The sequence below is a fragment of the Myzus persicae genome, unplaced genomic scaffold, assembly GCF_001856785.1.
Source record: "Myzus persicae strain clone G006 unplaced genomic scaffold, MPER_G0061.0, whole genome shotgun sequence".
In the NCBI taxonomy this organism is placed as follows: Eukaryota; Metazoa; Arthropoda; class Insecta; order Hemiptera; family Aphididae; genus Myzus; species Myzus persicae.
Window position 1 is genome coordinate 72622 of NW_019101632.1, and position 25502 is coordinate 98123.

General features: G+C 28.6%; 2 protein-coding genes and 1 pseudogene across 2 annotated transcripts; all 3 read left to right on the plus strand.

The window, feature by feature from the left end:
• The first annotated feature begins 5498 nt into the window (after positions 1-5498).
• On the plus strand, positions 5499-8030 carry LOC111029906 (annotated as a pseudogene).
• LOC111029898 lies at positions 7664-10499 on the plus strand. The gene is made up of 2 exons (XM_022309139.1): positions 7664-8036; positions 10162-10499. The coding sequence occupies exons 1-2, from the start codon at positions 7664-7666 to the stop codon at positions 10497-10499; spliced, it is 711 nt and encodes a 236-aa protein (XP_022164831.1).
• A 2770-nt stretch (positions 10500-13269) lies between these two features.
• LOC111029903 (acyl-CoA-binding protein homolog) lies at positions 13270-18016 on the plus strand. Its single transcript, XM_022309150.1, has 3 exons — positions 13270-13480; positions 16069-16183; positions 17750-18016. The coding sequence occupies exons 1-3, from the start codon at positions 13463-13465 to the stop codon at positions 17884-17886; spliced, it is 270 nt and encodes an 89-aa protein (XP_022164842.1). The 5' UTR covers positions 13270-13462; the 3' UTR covers positions 17887-18016.
• Positions 18017-25502: the final 7486 nt, after the last annotated feature.

Consider the following 25502-nt stretch of genomic DNA (forward strand, 5'->3'; position numbering starts at 1 on the left):
ATACTAATTCCTAACACGCTCCAGCATACACTAAATCAATAGATAATCATAACACTCCACAATTATTTGTTAAAATCCTAATATCCATACTACCTCGTCCTATAATTATAAATCAAATTGTCCAATATTTTTTATATTTACATTTCTTTAACAATAACATATTATTTTCAGTAATAGTCGACTGCGTATCAATAATCTCGAAGGTAAAAAGGTAAAATCTTTAGCGCACCACATCACATTTTATACGTTTCGCATCAATATAAAAGGCGTCAGACAGTATAATGTTATGAAAGGATGATACAGGGATAATAATAATACGAGTATATGTCAGGTTCAATAAAGTTAAAATTTAAAAAGGCTGCAGCTGAATTGCGTGCCAAAACAAATTTGGGCCAAATCGCATATGAGTTTTTAATTGGGTGTCGCCGAATTGCATGCCTAATATTATTATACATATACATATATAACGCAATTGTAAAATTCCTATTTCTGCATTTCCAAACTCCGGACTATCGGCTAACAACGTTTAACCATGGCGTGGTCAAAAATCATAATTAAGCATAATTATATCATGTATAAAATATAAAATATCAATAAACACTATTATAATATGTAAACATAATATAAAATATTTAAATAAATAATATTATACATATAACTATTTTAATAGATCATTTTTATTGGTACAATTTAAAATCGACTATTCTCCCCTAGCCAAATAAAAAAAATGAAACCATCGTAAATAAACTTAGAATAGACCATATCAGATCGTGCCAGATTCAACCGCGGTTACCTGAAGTCTCATGAGGAACGTATCATAATGTACACATCATGTGGTGTCAAACTTTCTGTCAAACATATTTTTAACGAATATGACACACACCGTAAAGCAAGGAACCGAAAAAAAATATCTGAGGAGTGCGGACATAATATTCGAAAGCCTAGGGCCAGAACTTCTGATACCTAACATATTATCCTTTTTCTGGCAAACCGGATTAGATAACCTTAATAAGATGTAAGGCTTAAAATTGTATATGAAATGCATACATCACCCACACTAATAATATAATATATTTTGTAAAAAACAATAATTAACTCTTAAGGGATATTATGCCAAGGGTCCATTTTCCTCATGAATAAAAAAAATACATTACATTTTCCGTAAAAATATATGTTTATTTTTTAACGAATTCAAGCCCTGTTAGATATTTTTTTATTTTCATATTTATACTTCACGTATGCTATGCAATTTTCTAGACATTTTTTTTTTAAATATATGAAAATATGTTCGTAGTTCGTACAATACAATTTCATCAAAAATCAATGTATATTCAAAAACCTTTGATATTCTATTCGTACATAGTTATCATCATATTAATAATTCCGGACGCACGAAAAATTAAACTCGAGTGCAATTTGGTTGTTATGATTTTTAATTGTTATCTACTGGCGACTACTGCATGCAATGCGGATGCATCGACACATAATTATATTGAAAACAATGACCAATTTACCAACGAATCTAGTAAAACTAAGATGATTACACTCTTCAACGGTTTTTATAACAATAGTGGTGCGAAAACGGCCAATAAAAAAAATTATTCATAACAATACGTAACAATAATGATTAATGATGCATTATTATTATCACGTCCGACTCTCAATTTTTTTTTACCCACAACCAGATTTAACGATATTTTATTTGTTATACAAAACTTGTTTATCCAATAACTATCGGCGAAACGTGTACATGAAATAGTGCGATACCGGCATACTGCTATGTGTCATTATAATATTATAGCCACTACCAAACTGAAAGTGAAATACGCCGAAAATATCCCAAACCGAGGAGTGAATCTAACACAATATAACAGTGCAACACAGATTGTTGAGACTGTCGATAAAATACTATTAAAACTTAACGATTTGAATTACTATTATTTGGTTTGTTCACTAAGATTTCCTTCGAAAACGATACTACAGGAAATTATTGTCCATACACGAATGATTACCGTTTACCAGTGCCTCGAGCCTGACTTTTAAGCGGTCGGCAACTATATAGACAGGTATGTGCACGAGTGGAGTTCGCTCGTCGCGCCTGTCCGAGGCAAATATCATAATTTTTTAACATCAATACATCATTAATTGTTGAACCAATCGGTAATATTAAAAACAATATAATAATATTACATATTTTGTTTTTCAATCTCGAGTACTACGAAACTTCACAACTTGACACAACCATGAACTTAGTTTCGAACAATTTTGAGGGATATCATACTTATATTATAATTATTATACAATTGTACTTTGTTTTCATTGTAGCATCTATTATATAATATAGTCGGGTATATAAGTTATAATTTTTTTTTTTTTTTTCAATGTATTAACTGCAGACAAATAAGTAATATACAAAAATCTAAGGTGACATTTTTGTTTTTATATTTTACGTAGCTTTCCGAGGAAACAAAACACACACACGATAGTAGTTGGTAAACAAACTTTCAAAATATAAATGTAATCCACGTTGATTAACTTTCAGGAAAATATGTTACTGTTTACATTCACACATAACACGCTTAGTATTATATTAAATAGAGCTATGTAGCTTGTGGTTAACCTAAGAAACAATAATTATGTCTCTTGAATTAAATCGGTATAAGTACACAAAATGCAACCTATAATAATATTATGTATAAATAAGAACCACAGCATAATATCAACAAACCTTTCAAAAATAATAAAACACAATTGTTTTATGTAAATAATAGGAGAATGTACTTGATAAAATATGTATAATGTATTTGATGAATCGGAGATGTGGTATTTTGACTTTATCGTTTTACAAGACCATAGTCTGTTTATTCGACTTTAGTCAGACGTATTTAAATTTTAAAGACGGCTAATAGTTCAATACCAAGTAAACTATGTTTTAACCAAGGTGATTTAAATATTTATTTTTAAGACCTAAATCCTCTACGTTTCAGTAATGTGATATAAAAATCGTTGAAACCATGTTCTGTGGCTTGAAAAATGAAAATACTAAATAGTGACCGTAATATCCATTTTCATATTAATGTGTCCAATAAAATATATTTAATTCATAAGAATTCAGAAAATACTGACTCACTGTCAAGTCACCAAAATACCGCCCAGTTTACCCATCATTTCCAGAACACAACTGACCGCGTACTTCACTTTAAAATATTAAAACGACAACGATTTAAATACAATTCTTTCAAATATACTTGTTTTTAAGAGGTTTGATATCGTTTGTGAAGATTTGTAATGTTATAAGACTTATAAAGACTTCGAAACTGGCTATTTCTTAAGTGGCAAAAATCGAGAAAATTCTAGTTACGCTACAGCATACAAGGCTAACATACAACAGACCGCAAAGAAAAAATCAAAATCAAACCATTTCAAAGATTAAAATTGACTTAACAGAAAAAACGATCACAACTTAATAGGGGAGACAGATTTTGATTTTATTATTTTATTACAATTTCTGAAATTTGAATTTGTAAAATCGATCTGTATCTTAATAATAATAAAAAATAAAAAATTCAATTATTTGACGATGTTTGCTAGTTTTTTTTGTTAGAAAAATTTTGTACTAAAAACACGTCGGCTCGGACCCCTTATAATGTATGAATGTGACCTTCTAGCTTTTTTTCCGTACGAAAATATATTTTTGTTGTGTTGCAACTTGCGTCATCCCAACCGCCAAATCCGTCAACAAAACTATCCATAAATAACAAAAACAAGATAAAATCAATCGTAATAAAAAAAAAAGATTAGAAAACTTCCGAATCAGAAGTACACATACAATTTACTGAGAAAATTTGTTTTCCTTTATATCTTTCTCATTAATATAATAGATAGAAGAATTTAATTAATTCTAAAGAACTAGATATTAAACTAATGCAAAAAATGTTATGCAAATGATCCAAATAGGTAATGCAAATATTGAATAATTGAAATTAAGTGCTCTACAAATTAGATATTTTCTTTAAAGTAGGATTGTGGAAACGTATTGTGATAATTAGGGCCCGGATTTATATGCAATACATATCTTTAAAATATGTAGATTTATATCATAAATATGCGAAAAATATGCAAAATGATTTTTTCACAAAAATATAACACAGTCTCAATATATGCATAAAAAATTGTATTAAAAAAAATTTAAAATAACATTTTTTTAAAACAGAGTGTAGGTATAAAAGTGTTATTTTGGTACATATACAAGTATTACTAGTATTAGGTATGCAATTATTATATAAAAATTCAGTAAGTATAACATAATTTTTATGAAATTGTGTTTAAAAGTATTATAATATTTATATTCAATTATTATTATGGTGCAAGTACCAACATGAAGTAATACAAATCGATTTTAAGTTTTCGAATTGATAACTTCTACGATTATCTAGATGAATACTTTTGTACATAGAAAAACCTCTTTCCACATCACAAAATACAATTGGTGCTTATTTAGAACTAGATAAATCTTTAACTGACAGTTCCTAGTCTTCGTCACATCCCATTTCCTCGCAGTTATTATACTATTCTTTTCAATGTAAAATAATCACGATCTTAGGTATTTGTTCATATGTAATTGATGAATAAAAATAGAATTAAAATTATTATTATTATTATAGTTGTAGAATGTGCTATATTTATGCAACTATCCAAAAATAATATGCAAGAATATGCATTTGCTTTCAAATATGCAAAAATATGCAAAAAAAAAATTAATCATAGAATCTACACATACGAAACGTCGTCATTTATGATCAAAATTATTATTCTAGGTGAATTTTAGAAGAATAAGCATTTGCATATAAATCCGGGCCCTAGTGATAATATTATGAATAATATTATACTTACCTTATGCAATTTTATTCATCGTTTGTAGAATTGAGTTCATGCTATAATTATTTACAGACTACCTTTAATATTTATGTATTTTGTATTGAATTAATTGCCACGATACTTAAAGTGTATGAGTATCTATGTAATTTATAAAAACCAAGCGTGTTTAATATCATTAAATAAAAATAATGTTTATTGTTTATTATGACAATTTCAAATATAAAATCAATGAACTAAATAATAATTAAATAGTACAAAATAAAACTAATTATAATAGAACCGGTTAATAACGTGAATATTTTATTTGTTTACTTTTATCATTGATAATTAACCCTATTAAATTGTATTACTGATAGAATATGGATATGAACGAATCAAGACAAAACAAACCCAGCGATGAAATGTCCCTAAAATTAGTGGTTACACCAATTAAAGTCAACCTACGTGATTCAAATAAAAGTAATTTTATCGAAAATCAACAGCTTAATCTGTACGAATTTTATCTTGGAGACACTAATGTTACACCTCAGAAACCAACTAATATTAAGTATGAATTTATAAGTTCTAATGAAAACTCGTTGGATCAACGAATTTTATCAAACACGTGGACTACTACTCATATGGAACAAGAACAAGAAAATCACCTCAATACTTTTCGTCACCTCAATATTAAATCACTTGACAATTTACTTGACAACATATTTACCAAACACAAGTATCGCGATGGAAAAGGTCTGAATGAAAACAAATACGACGTTGGTCCAAATATTCTCTTGTCCAAAAATAATATTAGTGACGAAAATTATGAAATTGAACTTACTGAGAGTCCAACGTTTAACATTTTAAACGTACCGAGCAGTGTTACCGTAAAAGGGTAAGGCTGTAGAGATAAAAAATGTATTGGCTGTTGTTTAGATTTTCCTCTGGACATTTTGCTCAACTATTTTACGAAGTTTTCAGAAAATTTCACTGAACCATAAATTATCTAGAAAGTCTTTACTATTTCACAAGGGTATAAGACCTACTTTCCCTATTATAATGTTTTAATTGAAAATATAGAAAATGTATCAATTATTAATCTTAGTTACCATAATTATCTGATTGAATTAAGTGAAATTATAAATATAATTATGAATCATCTATCGTTTGTAGCCAATTATTGAGGACTAACCAAGAACTTATATCATAATATTATGCATAATTGCAACTCATGCCAATTATTAGATATTATAGTAGCCATTTAATTAAGGTAATTTATTCTAGGTACCTAAATGGCGATATAGTTTATGAGAGTTAATTAAATTGTTTCTTAACTTATCAATGTAATCTTATTTGTTACAAAAAAAAAAAATTCCCGAAAACGTAGAATGCCATTTACCAACTATTTTATGATTCAGTTTCGTTATTTCAGAGACGGAGATTATGAAAAATTACAGAAATCGAAAAAAGTTTATCTAAATAATCTAGCAAAGCCACGCATCAAGATCGACAATATCTCGCAAACCGTCAATTCTCTCGCGGACCTCGAAGACGTGGAATGTCAAACTTCGATTGTCACCACGTGTACAGCTGGTACTCAGGTCCACAATTTCAACATAATAGACACTTTTAACAAGATTAACATGAAAGGAAACCAAATCCCGTCATCGACCATTGATGAAGGGTCAAGTGATGTGAACATTCAGCATGACATACTTGTGGACAAATATCAGGCCGAGCCGAGCGAGAAGGACAACCATCCTGATACGACAATGTTTTTGGAAAGGATATTGGCCCAAAACTCGTTAGACGTCAAACTATTTTGGTCGAACGAAATCGAGAAGATGAATCCCATCGAAAACGATTCACTCTTGAACCAAAAAGTTTTTGGTCTTAAGTACTGTTTTACACTGACGTTGCTTGGCGACGCGGACAAGGGCAAAGCTGTCAGATGTATGCACTGGAACGAGACCGAAAAACACTTGTTGGCCGTCGTCTACAGCAGTCTTGTGTACACCGATTATACAGACAAGCAATACGCAGCCGTAGCCGTGTGGAGTACGAAAAATCAACATACCCCAGAAAGGTAAGAAATATGTTGCGTGTTGGGAAAAGGTAGGCGATGAAGTGTGATGAGTGATGAGTATTACAATTTATTATTTCGACTTTTTCAACTTTTTATCGCACTACTTACTCTATTAATTTATTATTTCTAAATTTAATAAATTGTCATGTCATATACGTACTTATTATTAATATAGGTATATAATACGTTCCACTTATAAACGGGTACGCTAAAATGTCAGAAAAATTAGTTGATGTAGGTACTTAGTTCCATACTACAGTGCATCTGGGCTACTACTGGGCAGTTCGGGACTTTCGTCTTTGATTAGTGAATATAATTTAATCAATTTTAGATTCTACGAGTTCAACACATCAGCTATTACGTGCTTAAAGTTCTCCGTCAAAACACCAAATAATCTTGCCATTGGATTTGACTGCGGGAAGATATTAATAATCGATATCTCTACAAAATACCTCAAAATTGAGTTTGAAACGTCCACGAAGCTTATGTTGGAAACTATCAGCATTTCGGATCTTTTTTGGACCACCAACATCGAAAACAAAATACCACATGAAATCAAATTAGAATGTCTAGTTAGTATAATAAATAATAATAATTAGCTGTGTGCACCACAAGGTTTAAATCAATGTATTCTTGGCTTACATATAGATGGCGTGCAATACAAATGGTGGTATTTCAAGTTATTGTCTTACGCACGGGAAGTTTCAAGAAAAATTAGTCATGAAACTATCTAATAGTTTGATACAAGAAGACGAAAGTAACACATATAAATCGGTTTATCGCGTAACTAAATTTATCGAACTTAACGAAAATTCGGATTTGGTGGGCACTGCGGACGGTATTGTCTACTCATTTTTATATGACGATTTGATGACTCGTCCAAAAAAAATTGTTTCTCACTTCGGAGTTATCAAATCGTTGGAAAAATCTCCCTTCTCTCAGGATGTATATTTAACAACTGGTTGTGACTGCAACATAAACATTTGGATCGGAGATATTTTTCTTGAACCAGTAATAACTTTGAGTGTTGGCAAACAAATCGAAAAAGCTATTTGGAGCCGGTCATGTTCGACAATTATAGCATCTCTTATTGGTAATATACCATATTATTAGCCAAATACATAGGATAATAGTTATGTATTAAAAAATATGATATAATATACTGGGTGTTTCACTAAGTATGCTTACCCTATAATAATGAGTTCATTCAATTTTGTTTGGATACTTTGGATTTTTGGATTTTTTAAATATACAAAAGGCCCATATTTCAATTTCTTGTGATTTTTTGTTATTAAAGAGTGATCTGTGCCAATACAAACTTTTATAATTAAATAAGAACCTATACTTTTTACTGTAAATTATTAAGTGTATAATTTTTTTTTAAATGTTAGAATACTTAATTCAAATGAGTAGTTTTTCAGAAAATTTAAATGTTTATACTAAGGAAAATAGTGGACTAAATAATTTACAGTAGAAAAGAGTGATTACTTGAAAAACAGCAATTTGTGTTTCCACAGGCCACTCCATAAGGCTTGAACAGCATAAAAATCTCAACAATTTGAAAATATATGGTCTTCAAGAATATAAAAAAATTCTAAAAATCTAATTTTGAATAACTGTATTATTGAAAAAGAATAAGGGGTTGAACATGCTTGAAATAATTTTGAATATATTATAGTATATATTTACGAGGTAATTCATCCCTTTAAAGATAAATACTCATTTTATCATTAAGTATTAATGTTTTTGGAAATATATTTTTTTTTAATAGTTCATAGTAATTATAAGGCAACTTTTTCTATTTTTATCGTTATAAGTTTGATGTGTTTTACTTTTTTGAATGACAGCATATATTTTTAATTGCAATAATTCTGAAGCAGATTAATTTTTTGGGTTTAAATGTATAAAAATTAGTTAAATATAAGTACATCCCAAATTTAAATGCACTAAAGACTACCCAAATATGTATGAAGTATAGTACAAAAAATTATATTATATTTTAATATAATAAAGAAGTTAAGATATGGACTGTAAAAACAAGTAATTACCATTTAAATTGGATTACTTTCAAGCTAAATAAGCGGAATCTTAAAATACTAATGACAAATTTAATAAATTACTCACAATTAAAATAGCAAAGATACATTTTTTTTAAATATTGTTTTGTAATATTATCTTCGAATAAGGAAAAAAATATTTTCAAAAACGTGAATACTTTTCAAAAAAATGTGTGTTTAATTATAAAAGAATCACCTGGTATATACATGGGTAATAAACTAATAACTAATAAGTAAAAACTTATAAGCTCTTACAAATTATAGTCGTTAGAATAGAAATATATTTTTAAAGCAATTATTATACCTATTTAAAATATTTAATAGCTAAAATCTCAAAAATCTTATTTTATAGAAAATTTAAATTTGAAATTATAAATTTACCTTTGTTTATTTATTTTAAATATATTTCATGTGTAAGTAAAAGTAGTTATTATTCTAGTAATGATAATTTTTTTGACAAACCTGTCCAAACGTGACTATACGTTATTTTGTATAATGAACAACAATACTTCAACGTCCACTGCAGCAATTAAGTTAACCATCTTGATGAAAGAAATATTATACTGATAATAAACATAAAAAAAATATTCGAAGCCTCGATTAGGTTTCAAACAAGGTTAACAAGGTTTAAACTCTCAACTAAATAGTTGGAAGATTTTTTCTTCTCATCTTTAGTGGAAATATTAATCAATCGTATAAAATATAACTTTATGTATAATACATTTATTGTACCTAATGTTTATGTATTTCTAAATATTATTCTAATTTCCAAGATTAAACTACTGTTTACTATTGTGCTTTACCTCAACCTGTTTTATTCATTTGAATAGATTATTATTTTATTATTAAATATTATATCTACCTTGGTTTCGAATACATTTATCCTGCGGTTTGATATATCAGTTAAAATAAATTGTTAACTATATCAATCTATATGTGACTATAAACCGAATTTAAATTAACCGCTTTTATGATCCAGGACAGAGACAAAAGAATTATTATTTGACACCTTTTTTCTCGGTGGTTAATTTTAATTCAGTCCGGTTCTTCTTTAGTAAATTAAATTTATGAAACATATTATCTCATTCTCGTACACTTTTAGTGGTTAACATATTATAGTATTTGTGTAATAATTATTTAGCAATGTGTTGGGTTTTTCAGACAACTGCATAGTCGTCTGGGACTTAAGTGTGACGAAATATGATCCGATATTTGTACAAAAAATGCCGAACCCTAAACAAAAGTGTACCGGATTAGAATTTACAGCGGATGGTAAGCACTTGTGCGTGTCCGATGATAGAGGGAAAGTCATGATGTACGTTTTGTCGAACATTTTGCCACACGGTGAAACAGAAGAACAAAACAATTTAGTGCATGCCATCGCAAAAATAATTTACGGTGGAAAATATTTGCCCAGCGTACTGATCAAAGAACGAAAGGAGTTCGGTGATGCATTTGTTAGACTGGATTACGAGAAATATGGACGTTCATTTTCATAACTATTTTCACTTTTTTACATTGTTATTGGTTTAATATTGTCTAGATATTACAGACTGCAGTGTACATGTATATTATGTAGTATTGTATTTACATTTTGGTAACAGATTGATATTTTGGATATTAAAAAAATGTATAAAACTAATGATAATCTGTGTACAAACGTAACGTATTGTGTCAAATTAATGTGTTTATCAAAGTGTAATTTTTTCACGACCCCAAAAAATAAAGAAGTCCTAATATTTTAAAAACTCTACAGATTTACACATGAAAAGTTGTGGGTTATCAAAATTTCAAAAATTTCCCCAGCTCCGTAGAAAGTCATTTTTAAAGATTTTTAAACCAACATTTTCATTTGTAAAGAAAACTAAAAAAAGTTTTTTTCGACATTTCAAAATTCTGACTGGAGAATAGGTGCTGGAATTTGGTCAACCCAAATGTGGCTTACAAGTGGTTGTAAAGATTTTTAAAAACACCAAACAAACTACGAATAATCGAGTTGAAAAAATTGGGGTTTTCAAAATTACATATATTTCTCCAGCCTCACATTTTTAAAATATACATAGGTAAAACTTTTTCTAAAAATGAAAATGTTGTTAAATTAAAATAAATACTGTTGTAATTAAAATTATTATTTATACAATTGAAATAGGTACGAAGGTCTCAAATAGTCAACAAATGTCTGTCCAATATTTAAAACATATTTTAATGTTTCACGTTTACTTTAAATATGGATCTAATTGAGTGTGATTTTTTAATATAAAAAATAGAGAATATTTTTTACACAGCAAATTAAGAGGACCGATGAAATATACCCAGCTCTTTATAATATTATCTTTAGTATATCCGATCAGATGTGTCTTATTAAGACAGCATTTGAGGTATATTTTGAGGTATATAATAACCCCTGGAAATAAAAATTCCACTACCTAACCAATACAGTTGGACGCAATTCATGCAAACTTTTTTTACGGGACACGACTAAGGTGCTTCGTATAATATCTCCATATAATTTCACCACATTCTAGAATAGACTGATAGAGTGATATATACACAATTGTTATATAATATCTGAAGAAAGAATATTGTTCAAACTATGTTTAAATAAATAATAGTTTGTAGGCGCAAATTCATATTTGATACATGGCAATTCCATCTCATATTACAATATAACAGTCCAACATTAAACAAAAACATCTAACTTTTGGTTACTCTAATAATTTTAAATTCTTCTAATGTAAGATTTATTATAATCATTACATGTTGTTATTTCCTGATTTGGAAACTGAGTACAATTATATATTATAAAAAAAGCAATTACTACTGTTTTTCATAATTTCAGATTCTTATTTTTTTTTAAATTAATATTTCGAATGAATCTGTTCAATTCAGAACCTGCTTTACCATACACCATTGATTTTTTATTGCAATATAGGTTTATATTATACTCTAAAGACATTAAACTATTTTTTATAAGACGTAATAAGGCATATTTAAACCAATGCAGTACAGACATTGAGGTACGTACAAAATATAAATGTTAATTCATAAAAAATTATTTTTAAAAATGCAATTATATATTATATAGCTGTAGTGACTGGAGATGATTTGTTTATTTTACATGGAAATGAGATAAATTTAATATGTCATATATTATCTTCCAAAATCACTGTGCGTGCCTAGTACAGAAAATTGGCTATAATATTTATTTTTATTATACAATGCTCGTCAGCCTCGAATCACTGTATGAATAATATGCTGGCAGTTTAAAATGGCCTTTAACAAGTTGTTAGTTGACTGCCATGAGCGTCTTTCATACATTGCCACACAGTATAACCAGTGTCGTACAAATCTTTTTCATTTTTGATACATTTAAATATAAAGCTAGATTTAATACAATACCTATATAATATTCAAATGTCTATCTCCGTCCAAGTTAATCTTCTAAACTGTTGATCTGATTTTCTATGGGATTTTCTAAGGCAGGTAGAGGGCTTTATGAGTGATCAAGGCTACTTGTTATCGGGTGGCTTCTATTGTTGCGTCTAGTGGTAGACATTTGTTCTAAACTGCGGCCTGAGATTTTCTAGGTACATACTAATGGGGGTACATAATAAGTAAACATATAAAATATAATTATAATTTTTTAATTGCTAGTTTACTATATAAAATTATACGTTATGGGATGTTATAATTATTTTTAATATGTCGCATTTGTAAGGTTCTGGGCTCTTGCATTCACATACTTTTTATCCTAAATTATAGTTCTACTAATGATTTAGATATCAATTTTACAATTTTATTCGTCAAGTTACTGTAATTGACAATTTGTACTGGTTTTTTTTTAACGTAATATAACTTGAAATAGTTGGATTGATTAATCAATTTTCAAAATTGACTTGGATCATTTAGATTGAAAATTCTTTTCATTTCCAGTTACCGCAGGTATAGCATAATAATACACAATAGTAATAATTTACGTAAGTACAATAATTGTCGTGTCTGCAGTTAAAAAAATATGTTTTTAAAGCTCAAGTGCGATTCGAAATAAAATATTTTTAATTATCCGCTATTAAAACTAATAACAATTATACATATTGTATATTTTAACTTTTATGAGAAAAAACAGTGTATAATACGTATAAATGAGTCTGTGTGCAGTTTTTATTGTTTGCATTTAATATTTTGTTGTTATTTCAACGTAATGCTCAAGTCACACCATGCCATACTTACTCAAACGCTACCCACGGCTACAGGTGAATGCGTATATTTGTACGTACCATGTACACTGTAGACAACAGTAAACTAGTGGTAAGGGTAAAAACAATTTCTAAACCCGTTTTCATTTCACTCTGCAACGATCGACCGACCGGCAGATTTTAGAAGCTTGGCGCAGTGCATTTTCGTCCGTACATCCGTGCAAATACAGAATATCTCTACAACCATTCACCACTACCGCATTATCATGGCTACATTACAAGAGGTAAATAATTGTAACGATAAATAATAAAACAGCGCTGGGTGCGTTTAAAAATAATAAACATTTTATCAATTTTGATATCTACAATTTAATTTTAAAACAATGAGTCAATAGTTTATAATAGGTTATAAAAGAAAATTTATTACACATATGTATAACCGTTTTCTTATCGTATATTCGTGTTCACGATTAAATTATTAATGATTTTTATACGAACGAGAAACAGCTCAACTTTCATTAGAATATTTTTGATTTTATTGTAGCGAGTTCAAGCAATTTTTCATTAATTAAAGGAACTCTTTCGTAAAGTTTTAAGTAACTTGATCACTATGCCACGGTGATAAAAGTCCTTAAAGTATTATTGTCTTAAGTTTTTGTTTGAGTATACTGCAACTGCTGTAGTTATTAGTATTACCATTATAACGTATAGGCATTAGGCACGTTATTATTATTAAAATTCATAATTCTTCTCTTCAGTGATTAGACAAAAATAAAATTGCTTGTTCATCCTCAGTTTTCAAATTTGTAATTAAAAAAATGCGTTTCTCTTTATTTTAATGACTTTTAATAACTATAATTGCGATTTCGAATTATAATAATTATAAAATACGTTTAAACAATACGTCGTGTCGTCAATAATTTTTAATGTAGCGTATTAACGTATGCATTTCTTATTAATTAGTTTTACGTAGTTTAAATGCATTTAAATGCGTGGTATAATAACGTAACATATTTTTTCTACTCACATTGCAGTGATTACAATCGTCAGAAGATCTCAATGTTAAATTGTGTATAAACGTATAGCACTCCGTGGGGTGTAAGCTAATCAATTCCTATGAGATAACATTTTATTTTACGATCCGTGACTATCTCTATAGCTTAACATATGCTATTTTAATCAAATGAGACTGTAATATTATGCGTCGTATTTTATTTTTGGAACAAACCGTTTTCAACATTTAGTAACCACTGAAACTTTTAAATTAAAACAAAGGTCTAAAACCTACGCGTTATATTATACATAATGAATTTCAATTATATGTCTTGCATGAAACATTATTTTTTTTTTTTGCTCCGATCAATGTCAGTTACAGTTTTACCTGACGTCCTGACCGAATAATGCATAATAATATATAATACAATATTGATTATCGTAAGTTTATAATGGATAAAAGCTAACACGAGTGTGTGGCCGTGTGGGTAGTGTAAAGAGTTACCGATTTAATTTTAATCTTTAATAACTCGTTTCGTGAAAGCTTAGAACGTTGCAGTCATATTTTATTATAATAACATATTTTTTTTACATAGGTATTTAGCCATTTAGGTATTAGATACGTTTCACCTACCTTATGCATTACTAAGTTTTATCACCATTATTATTATTTTCTCTTTGCGAGAATCGTGGAAACACGCGCTTAAATGTAGTTACGAACTGCAGACCACAGAGTTACAAAATATAATAATAAATAATAAGTGCAATAATAACTGTCGAAAGCCAGAAAATCACCGTAGGTACGTTTTCAAAATCCAACAGACCGTTGACGTGTACGCATTACGCATGTACCTAAATGTACTAATACGTCATAATTTATTTGTGGAATAATACCGGGCGGAACGTTATATAAAATAATTTAAATGCTATAATATGCGAATCGACGTGCAAAACGTATCACAATCACAATGATTTCAAAACGATCAAAGACAGTGTTCGCGGACGTGAAGTAGGCATATATTATGTAATGTTTTGTAGGTTTACGACCTTATTACCGCTGCCTGCGCTGTATATATTATTGTAAGCAGGTGCACATCATAATATTACTTCAAATTTCGTCAGGGATAATGTCACTAAAGTCAAAAGCCTATCTATTTCTATTAATATCTTTATTTTCTAACGTCCGTGTGCCTATAACGTATACATACAGACACTAGACAGTAAATTGGTGTATGTATATATAATAATAACACACAACAACTACAACAGTCGTGTACGATAGCTTCGTGAACTCGTATACCTCCAAGTGCATTACGTCCTGTATTATGGAGCCCCCAGAGGTCAACAACTCTGAGAAATAAAAACAATTATTTTCGTTGTACCTATCAGGCGTGTGTATAAACTGTATAATAAATATATAACGAAAAAGCAGCACTTCTGCGGTGTACCTATATATATTATATATATATATATAATACGATGTCATATCGTATACAGTGTATATATACCTGCTATACGCATGTACAGCCTTTAAGCGAGAGATTTCTTCCTCTTCCGTGTGCACACTTATATATATACAAAACATACATGATGTATATTATGCTATTGATCATCACGTAAAATAATGCTCGTACGTTCACGTTCAATAACAATAATAATATTATTATGTGTTCGTGCGTTCGAGGTAAGAAAAAAACTCGTTCGGCCCCAATAATAATATTATTATCGTTAGCTGGACGGTATGTATACCTAAATATATATGTATAGGCGTATGATATTATTGTTGTTATTATCAATCCGGTATATTATTTTGGTGTTAAGTGTGCGTGTGTATTTCGGCATCTAGTTTTGATTGTTGTTGTTGTTTTTTTTTTTACAGCGTTTCGAAGCGGCCGCCGAAGAAGTGAAAACTCTCACGAAAAGACCGACCGACGTCGAACTATTGGAACTGTACGCCCTCTTCAAGCAAGCCACGGTCGGAGACAACGACACCAGTTAGTATAATATGCCATATATATTATTATTATTATTATTATTATTATTATTATTATATTATATGTGTTCGATGTGACGTTGTGTTTGTGTATTATTTAATTTTTTTATTGTATAGACACGCCCAGACGTGAAAAATAAATTACGGTGAAGTAGAGTAGAACATATTTTATAGTATTACAATAAAGTACCTATAATGCGCAATGCATAGTTAATAAAACATAAATTTTTTAATTTTAAATGCATGACAATTATTGGTATCGCACCGTACGATATGGATTATTGCGTATACTCCAGTATAATATGAGAAACAAAAAAAATAAATATTAATAAATCTGTGTTGTGTGAGTTATGATGCTTGTGTAGAAAATTTAAATGTTTGTATAATGTGTCTATGGTCGAAATAGTACTGTCGTTATAGAAATATAGACTATGTAAAGTGAAATTATTATCGATTGAGGCCGTCAAGAAGTTTGAAAATAAAGGTCACCACGACCTGCCTAGTACTCGGCTTATAAATATTCAATATATTTTTAAGACGCTCACAATCATACATTTTTAATTATGCTCAATTATTGTGATTCAGTTAAGCACTTAGCAACTTTAGGTCGATATGCATTTCATGTTATAGTTGTATTCAACTCATTAATATTAAAAACAATTTTAAAGGTGATTAAAAAAATTGTTAGTAATCCGGGAAGCTGATAAACTGAGCAGTGGGTGATCAGAAATGTGTGGGCAAAATATTAAGTACCGTAATAGGGAACAGGGATTTTTTTATAAATCAAAAAATGTGAAATGAGATACAAAAACAATACTTTAAAATTTAAATGATTTTCGGCACAAAAAAACAGGCTTACACAATATTTCAACCAAGTTAATACAACATTTTATTGCAATATATTATACTATTAATGTTACACAAATACACCAGTAACTCTCGTGTATATCAACAAGTGAACATGTATACTTGTCGTTACATACATTAACTCTGTTATTTTTTCTCTATTATATAACACTTATTGTCCTTATACAGCAAAACGCTAAATTTAAAATTAAATCTATGGTGACCGCTACTGACGAACAACGTTATTTATTACTTATTAGTATGCACTTGTTAACGTTTTGTGCGACTTTTGACACTTCACGAAACTCGTACAGTCGTACAAATTAAAAATTGCTCGAGTATAATAAGGGTACATAATATTTTCGCACGATTGGCAAAATATTGAGATTAAAATATTCTATAGCTATTCATGTTCCAACAAGTTTTCAAACTTAAAAATAATAAACTCAATAGAAAATCAGGTGTGTCTGTTAATGCTTAATAATTGTAACTCTATAATATAATTTTTATTTTTATTGACATTTGACAGTTAAAATCTTAACTAATGTAAAATAAACCAAATGTATCATCCTTTAACAAATTATGTGATTCACTATAGTGAACTATAGTTTATGTATTTAAGTATACATCATACCTACGACCTACCTATTCCTATTTATAAGAATTTACTTACCCTGGTATTACAGTGTATAATATTAATATATTTGTATTAATATTATAGGCAAACCCGGCATGTTTGATTTGAAAGGCAAAAAAAAGTGGGAGTTTTGGACCAATTTAAAAGGCACTTCCAAAGAAGACTGCCAAGAAAAATATATTGCAAAAATGGAAGAACTCGTTGTCAAATACAGGGAATGATTCCTAAAAATATACTAAGATATTTATAAATTTATAATGTACCTTTTATTGTATGGTTTTTTTTTTTTGCTTTGTTTGTTCACTCGTATTCAAAAATCAATATAATTTAAATAAATAAAATGTTTTCTTTTCTATATTTTCATTTATAATATGAAATAACATCAACAGTCAATATTAAAAACGAACGATGAACAAATTTAACTTTTAAGGGGATGGTCCGTTCTCCTCTTTAAAACCTATGATGCTGTCCTTCATAAAAAAAGGTAAGGAATAATTTCATTATTTAAATTTTGAAGGATTATTTCTAAGTATACTTTTATATTTTTATTTTTATATTACTTGTTATTTTTATTTGTCTATTTATTAAGTATTAAAAAAATATTCATAACTGTATTTGAGCATTATTTTGAGAATATCGTTGTTATATATTAATTTATAAAAAAAATAATCAAGAATAATACATTATGTACATTTTATTATATTGAAATTATTAAGTATAACTTTATAAGTTTATAACAATGAACATTCATATTTTAGTATTTATTAATTTAGTGAACTCAAAATCAAAAAACCAAAGAACTCACCATTGAGTCGGTCTACAGTAAATCTTTCAAATTTATAATGGGTGTGTTAAATTTTGATTTAATTATAAATCGAAAAACTAAACATTAATAATAAGAAAAGATAAAATTAAAACAAACCAATTTAAAAAAATGTTTTTGTTGCCACAAATACCTTAAATATTTTATTATTTTACGCACAGTTCTGTATAAATAGTTGCATATAAATAAGCTCTGCAGGTTCCCACATTCACAATATGTTTTATCGTCATGACTCGTGACGTCGTTGCTCGAATTGTTCTTATTATTGTTGTTGACAAAAAACGTCTGAATGACTCACTAATTTATTTTTTTTATTTTTTTAGTATTTTATCTCTATTTAATCACTTGATGCTTCGACTTTCTAAACATGAAATATGTGATGGTTAAACCATACTTTTATATACGTAATAAGAGGGAACCAGGAATTCAGATTTCTGACTGGTTTAATTCCGGTAACTGAAAACACTTGAAATGATATACAAACATAAATTTTTTAGAAATCTTCTTCTAGCACAACACAAGATATAACTAGAATAATAATTACAATAATATTATAGGTTAGATCTTGAATACATATTTTACAGTCTAATTTCTAGTGAAATATTTATTCACTACGAAAAACAATGTGATTAATGAATAAAGTTGAGGTACATCCACCTATGTGGAATACTTTTATTTTTATAATAGTTTAGTAAAAAACTCAAAGTAACTAGATCGATTTTACTTGTACTAGTTGTACTTAAAATTCTAGTTTGGTTATAGTTGTATTAGGTATGAAAAATCCAAACCTGTTTCACTCGTTCAATGATTGGCCTCATTAAATCACAGACCACATGTTAATTAATTCAATTTATGAGTCCAAACGTTTTCGTTGAATCGTATACAGTTACATATGTTTTCACATGTAATAATATCATTTTATATCATAACATTCATAACTAAATATTTATATTATATACGTATGGTGGCAAAAATGGAAATATCAGCGAGGTGCTGCCGACGGATCGTTATAGTTATGCTGACACTCTGACAGGGGTGCTCCATTTATCCACTAGAACCCACCTTTCCATTTTCCACAAAGTCCGTTTACCACCGGTCTAATAATAAATATATCCATTTTCAGCCACAACAAATAGTTTTAAAATTTTGGTAACCTCTATTGCTATAAAAAAATGTATTAAATAAAGAGTATCTTATAATATTATTAGTTAATACAAAAGATTAGGTGTATGATATCAAAATGTATTAAATAAATAATTAATTTTAATTTTAATTACTTAGAAAACGTTTTTAAGTTATAAGTGGAAATTTGATAAAATAATAAAATAGGTGCAATAAATTATAATATAAATAAAATCAAAATAACACTTTGTCTTAATTATCATAATATACTCAGATGTATTTCACTATTGCTAACGTATTACGTCATCTTCCTATCTTTCCTGTATTAATGAGGAAAAAAACACAGATTGTGAAAATATTATTATATTAAATGTTATAGAATGAAGCAGTTCTTACGATAAGGGGTTACCAAAATCTAAAAATGAAATTTGTTGTGCCGGGAAATTCAAATGTGTATCGTAGAGTAATCTATTACTATACTGGTGGTAAAAGGAAAGGTCAATTTTTGTGGAAAATCTATACTGACAGTAATATTGAACTATTTGTGTAGTGATATAACTCTGACTGTCCACTAAATTTAGAGGTACATTTCTAAGCCAAGTAAAATGCTAGAACATTTAAAAATACATAATATACCTATTTTGTTTTAAAATGTTTCAACATATAACATGATATTGCAAGTTTAATAAATGGTTTACTGTATCGCAACTATTTAGTATATATGATACGAATAACGTTAGTAAATATTATTGATTTTACTGGGTATAATGAAAGTAAATATAGAGTTTATGAATATAAAAATAATTAAAATTAATGATCTTGCGTAATTGTTAGTCGTCGATCGAAGGAGTTATGGACCGACTTTTTGAAGTCTTCCGATAGGATTAAAATAGTTAAATCATAGACAATATGTAGCTTAGAGATCTTATTTGTAGGTAGTGTTGATTTTGTTGCTTACTAATGGGTAGAGATTTGTCATTCTGATATTGCCTTGCGTGATTTTCTTGTTGCTATGGATTTTCCAGTTAAGTGTTTCGTCTAGAAAAACACCAATGTACCTACTTAGCTGAGTCACCTATCCTAATCCATTATATTCCTTGGTTTTCTACATACATTAGCTGGGGATCACTATCACCTATTATCTTTTTGAGGCAAACATTTTTATGGTACATTTGGTCGGGTTAATATTTAGTAGAACAAGGCGGCGAATTAAAATAGGTACCTACTAGAGTATACTAATTCACTACCTTGGTAATAACAAAGGTAAGAACAAAAAAAATGTTGATTTGTATCTTTTTGGCTTTCTATTGCAGTATAATAATAATATACTAATAAATAATACTGTATTACTGTAATAACTAAACGGTTACAGACGCACCGCACCATCGTGTACACAATTATGTAACGTATACCATACGTTAGTAATAATCGTCATCAATCATCATTAATACGATCAATCAGATGTAGGTAACTTAATTATTATATTTTTTTCGTCTACTCGGCCATAATTACAGCGCTACATAAATATTGCTTACTTTTATTAACGAAGTATTAGTTTTTTGTCAAATATTATGTTGTGATAGATGATCTAGTTTCAATTGGGAATTATTGATTCTCCTACGCAGGAATAAATTATATTTTGATACTGTCCAACGATATAATATTTTCTATAAAAAATAAAATGAATTTACGTATATTTATAAGAGTATTATAATATTATCTAAAAAGCATATACATTGTTTCGATATTGTTGTATAGTTTACGGAAATAACAAATGTGAGTGTGTATGTAGTGTACTGTTTGGTTGAAAAGTAACTGTTAATATAATACACGCATGTCGCATGTAGTTCCTATTTTAATAATAATAATTATGGTTTATACATTATGAAATAATAATATTCTCTCATCCGTTGAAGTCACCAATTTGTTTAAACACAGACCATCCCTTATCTTCTATAAAATCTAACATTCAAGCCTTGTACTATAACACGATATTTCTCATACTTGTGGGTAAGTATTATTTAATACGATTGTAACTGCAAGACTCGTAAGTTCATATAGCTTAATGTTGTTTTTTTTTTTTGCTACATATAGGAAAACATGTTAATTGAGGTAGGTACACATTAATTTAATAACAAAATCTAAGCAAATATGAAGTTTAATAATACACATTTTTGGAAGTGTGCTTTTATAGGATTTTGGAGATCTTTTTAAAGAATCTAAGAATTTGAAAACATATTAAGTATGTGCTGAACTTGGATTTGGATTTTGAAAATCAACAACAAATTTGTCCATGCTCTGTCAGTACTCAGTATCATAATCATTCACTTGATTCCATTTAAGCACAGCTTCACAATTATTATCCGTAGGCCGTAGCCGACCGTAGAGTATATATAGACTATAATATACTGCGCTCTCAGTTTCTCAGTATGAACCAACATTTCAAGTATAATCGCTCCTGTTTATAGTTAGTGGTATTATTGAAAATACATAAAATTTATTCAAACTACTGTGCATCCTTTCATATTGTTTTAATGAATATACGTTTACGATATATACTGTATTAATGGTCAATTTTCAATATATGAGCATTGCATCTAAAAATAGATACAACAATACTAATACAGTAATACGGCTGTCCAGTGTACTTAATGTTTTTAATTGTTAATTATATTTTAATACCTACGCATACAGGCAAAGTACCGCATCAGCTGGTAGCTTGTACATTAACGTTAAGTATAATACGAATATGGTAATTATGGTGATGATATTAATTAAACTAATTTATAAGTTAACTTATTTATGTATAGTATATTGCGTGGATACATATAGTCAATAGGTGAGCTTAATCAATTTTTATTATCTACAACTGAACGTAAGGAAAATGCATATTTTTTGTGAAAATATAAGTGTATAGAACGCAGGTAGTAGGTACAATGTACACATTTTACTTATTAGTAATTTAAACAAAACAAAATATTAAAACGTCTAATTGTAAATAATTATTCTTGAAGCTGTTGAATATATATTATTCTATTGAGATTTAAATTATGGCTGTAGATATAGGTATTTATGATATATTGATATATAGATAAATTTAATATAGTAAAATAAACCCGATTAGTGATTGATGATGTTCATAGTTATTTATTTATTTATTTATTTATTTATTTACAAAAAATATCCAATGATAAAAAATACCTGCAGTGTACTTAGGTATATCAACGTTTTATCAAAAATACTAAATTATTTAGTAATTATTATTGAAATCTCCATATTTGGATATATTTTGCATTTTCTTTTTTTTTTCTAGTAAGAAAACTAAACTTTTTAATAAGGTATCTAATGATATTCACTTTTAGTACTATGGATACACCAAGATGTATCACCGTCATTAAATTTAAAAAATTTAAACAATAACAGTATACGTTGTGATTTCTCAGTTTGCCGATCCATAGTTATGGTTATCAACACCTGTAGATAACCGTGGCCGACACCTAAATTACCGACAATCAGTATTCAGGTCATTTTAATAAAACTAATAAAATTATTTATTTATATAAGCACATAAAAAATATCTGATATAATAAAAATAAATATAATGTAATTTAATATGACCATGTGATTTGGACATAACTACGTTTACATTTTTCAATATTACACGACCGCCAGAATTATTCACGAATTCTATATACTTTATAGAATTCGTGGTTTCGGTCTATTCTGGAAATGTTAAAAAGTAGTTCATTTCAAGTGAACCTTGATTTTTTTCCAACTTAATTAAAAACCATTTCATAAGTCTAGAAAGGCAAAAAATTTATGTTCATTATAGTACCCACTGGCTAGACGTGATTAAGTTCACCAAGTACAATTTTACTTTAATTTATATATAAGTACCTAATAGTGGCGTATGGAAGAATTTTCATTGAGGGGGGAGGGGTATAATATGTTTATTATTTCTATGATAAATTGTAGAGTAATGACCTCGCACTAATATTATATACCTATACAAAAAAAGGTTATGTGGGGATCCCTCCCCCACATCCCCTCCCACCAAAAAATATGCCCAGAGTACACATGCATAATATAAAAAGTCGATGTTAATTATTTCGTTACATTTACCTCACGATTGGATGGGTTCATGGTTATACATATTGGTATTATCTATGCAGCGGTATAAATTACGAACTTCCCTGCAAGATCTTGTGTATAATAACATATACAAAAAAAAACACACATTGGAAAATCCATACATTTGTTGTTCCACTTAAAATCTAAAAAGTGCAATAACACTTAGTGGATGGGTACAACTTGTTTGAAAAAAAAATGTTATGATGATTAATAAAATAATATTATTGGGCAATTTTTTAAACCAACATGATGTGATAAAGTTAATAATACCTAACATATTATTAAAAACAGGAAAAACGTGCATTTAAATAAATGTACATAATAATATATTATTAAATATATACATATTCAATAATATAAGGAAATAATATTTTTATCTTATAAATAAATGTTAAACATTTAAATTTATTGCATTCTTTCTTTATTTTAGAAGATTTTAAGAATCATATTTTGTATTTTGGCATATCTGAAAGAGGGCAAAATTATACATTTGCCCCATTTCAAAAATCCTAGGGCCATCCTTGCTCTTCTCAATTACACCAACACCACTAGCTGTTACAATTTCATTAGAAAGCTATCGCACTATCAAAAGTACATGATTTAGATTATAGTTGATAGTTCGTCTTCGTGACTTTGTGTAACTAATTGCAATTAGTCATAACTGCTTGAGTCTCGCCTAAAATTATGTTTCATATACAATGACCTTGATTTCTTAGGGTACCATAAGCATTTTAAAAGTCCAATTCTTGTCAATAAAGGTTAGCCTTTTCTACTTTTCTCTACTGATCACACCCCCTATACAAAAAGCATACATACGTCAATAGCTTGTGGTAGGAATACCTATTGTTCAAAACGCAAAATATTAAAATATCATTTTTTCATAATTAAATATTTGTATACAAAATATTTTATTTAGACTCGAATAACAATTTTTTATTAAAATCATAGACACAATCAAAAAAAAAATTGAAAATGTCTATTTATTTTTACACCGGATTTCCTATTAGGTAGGTACTTATCATGTTTGTTAATCAACACATAATTATTTACATTGTTATAATATAGGTATGTATGTAGGCTACTGTATGCTGTATGGATACCTAATATTATTGCATTTAATTCAACCAATTATACATAGGTTTTTCGATTTTAATTATTTTGACCGGAACAAATAATAAAATATTTTTTAAAAATGTGCCGCGTCAAAAGTCTATGATATGTAATATTTGAACAATATTGGTGTTTATTTCAAATCTTAAATCTTTATACCACTATACTATAGAATCTACGATGTAGTAGTAATAATAGGTATATTATTGTTCATTATATTTTTCAGTGGAGATGAAACCACGTTAACAGATAAATTGATGAAAATGGACGAAAGGCAAAAAAAAAAAGGTACCTGTAGGTATAAAAACTGTAATTTTATTGTATGCGTGCAGTATACATAATATTGAAATATTATTGAATCAGCTAGTGTGTATAATGTTATTTAGTTATTTAAATAATATCCACCTAACCGGTTAACCACCTAAAACTATTATTACCTATGCGTTTTAACCGGCGCTCGCGCGTGACCTTTTCTCGTTCCAATGTCAGAAACTCAGAGCACACCGACCACCACTCCACGCATTTTATAGGCCGTACACGTACGCGCGATAAATGGTATTCACGTAGTCAGTACGGACGACCGCCCGCCGCCGCCGCCACCGATCATGTATGCACTACGTAGACTGCAACCGTTATCAACAGTTGTTATCA

Coding starts and splice junctions, on each gene's coding strand:
- LOC111029898 (XM_022309139.1), top strand. CDS start 7,664: ATGAAACTATCTAATAGTTTGATACAAGAAGACGAAAGTAACACATAT. Junction 8,037..10,161: donor AATTATAGCATCTCTTATTG/GTAATATACCAT, acceptor TGGGTTTTTCAG/ACAACTGCATAGTCGTCTGG.
- LOC111029903 (XM_022309150.1), top strand. Junction 16,184..17,749: donor GGTCGGAGACAACGACACCA/GTTAGTATAATA, acceptor TTAATATTATAG/GCAAACCCGGCATGTTTGAT.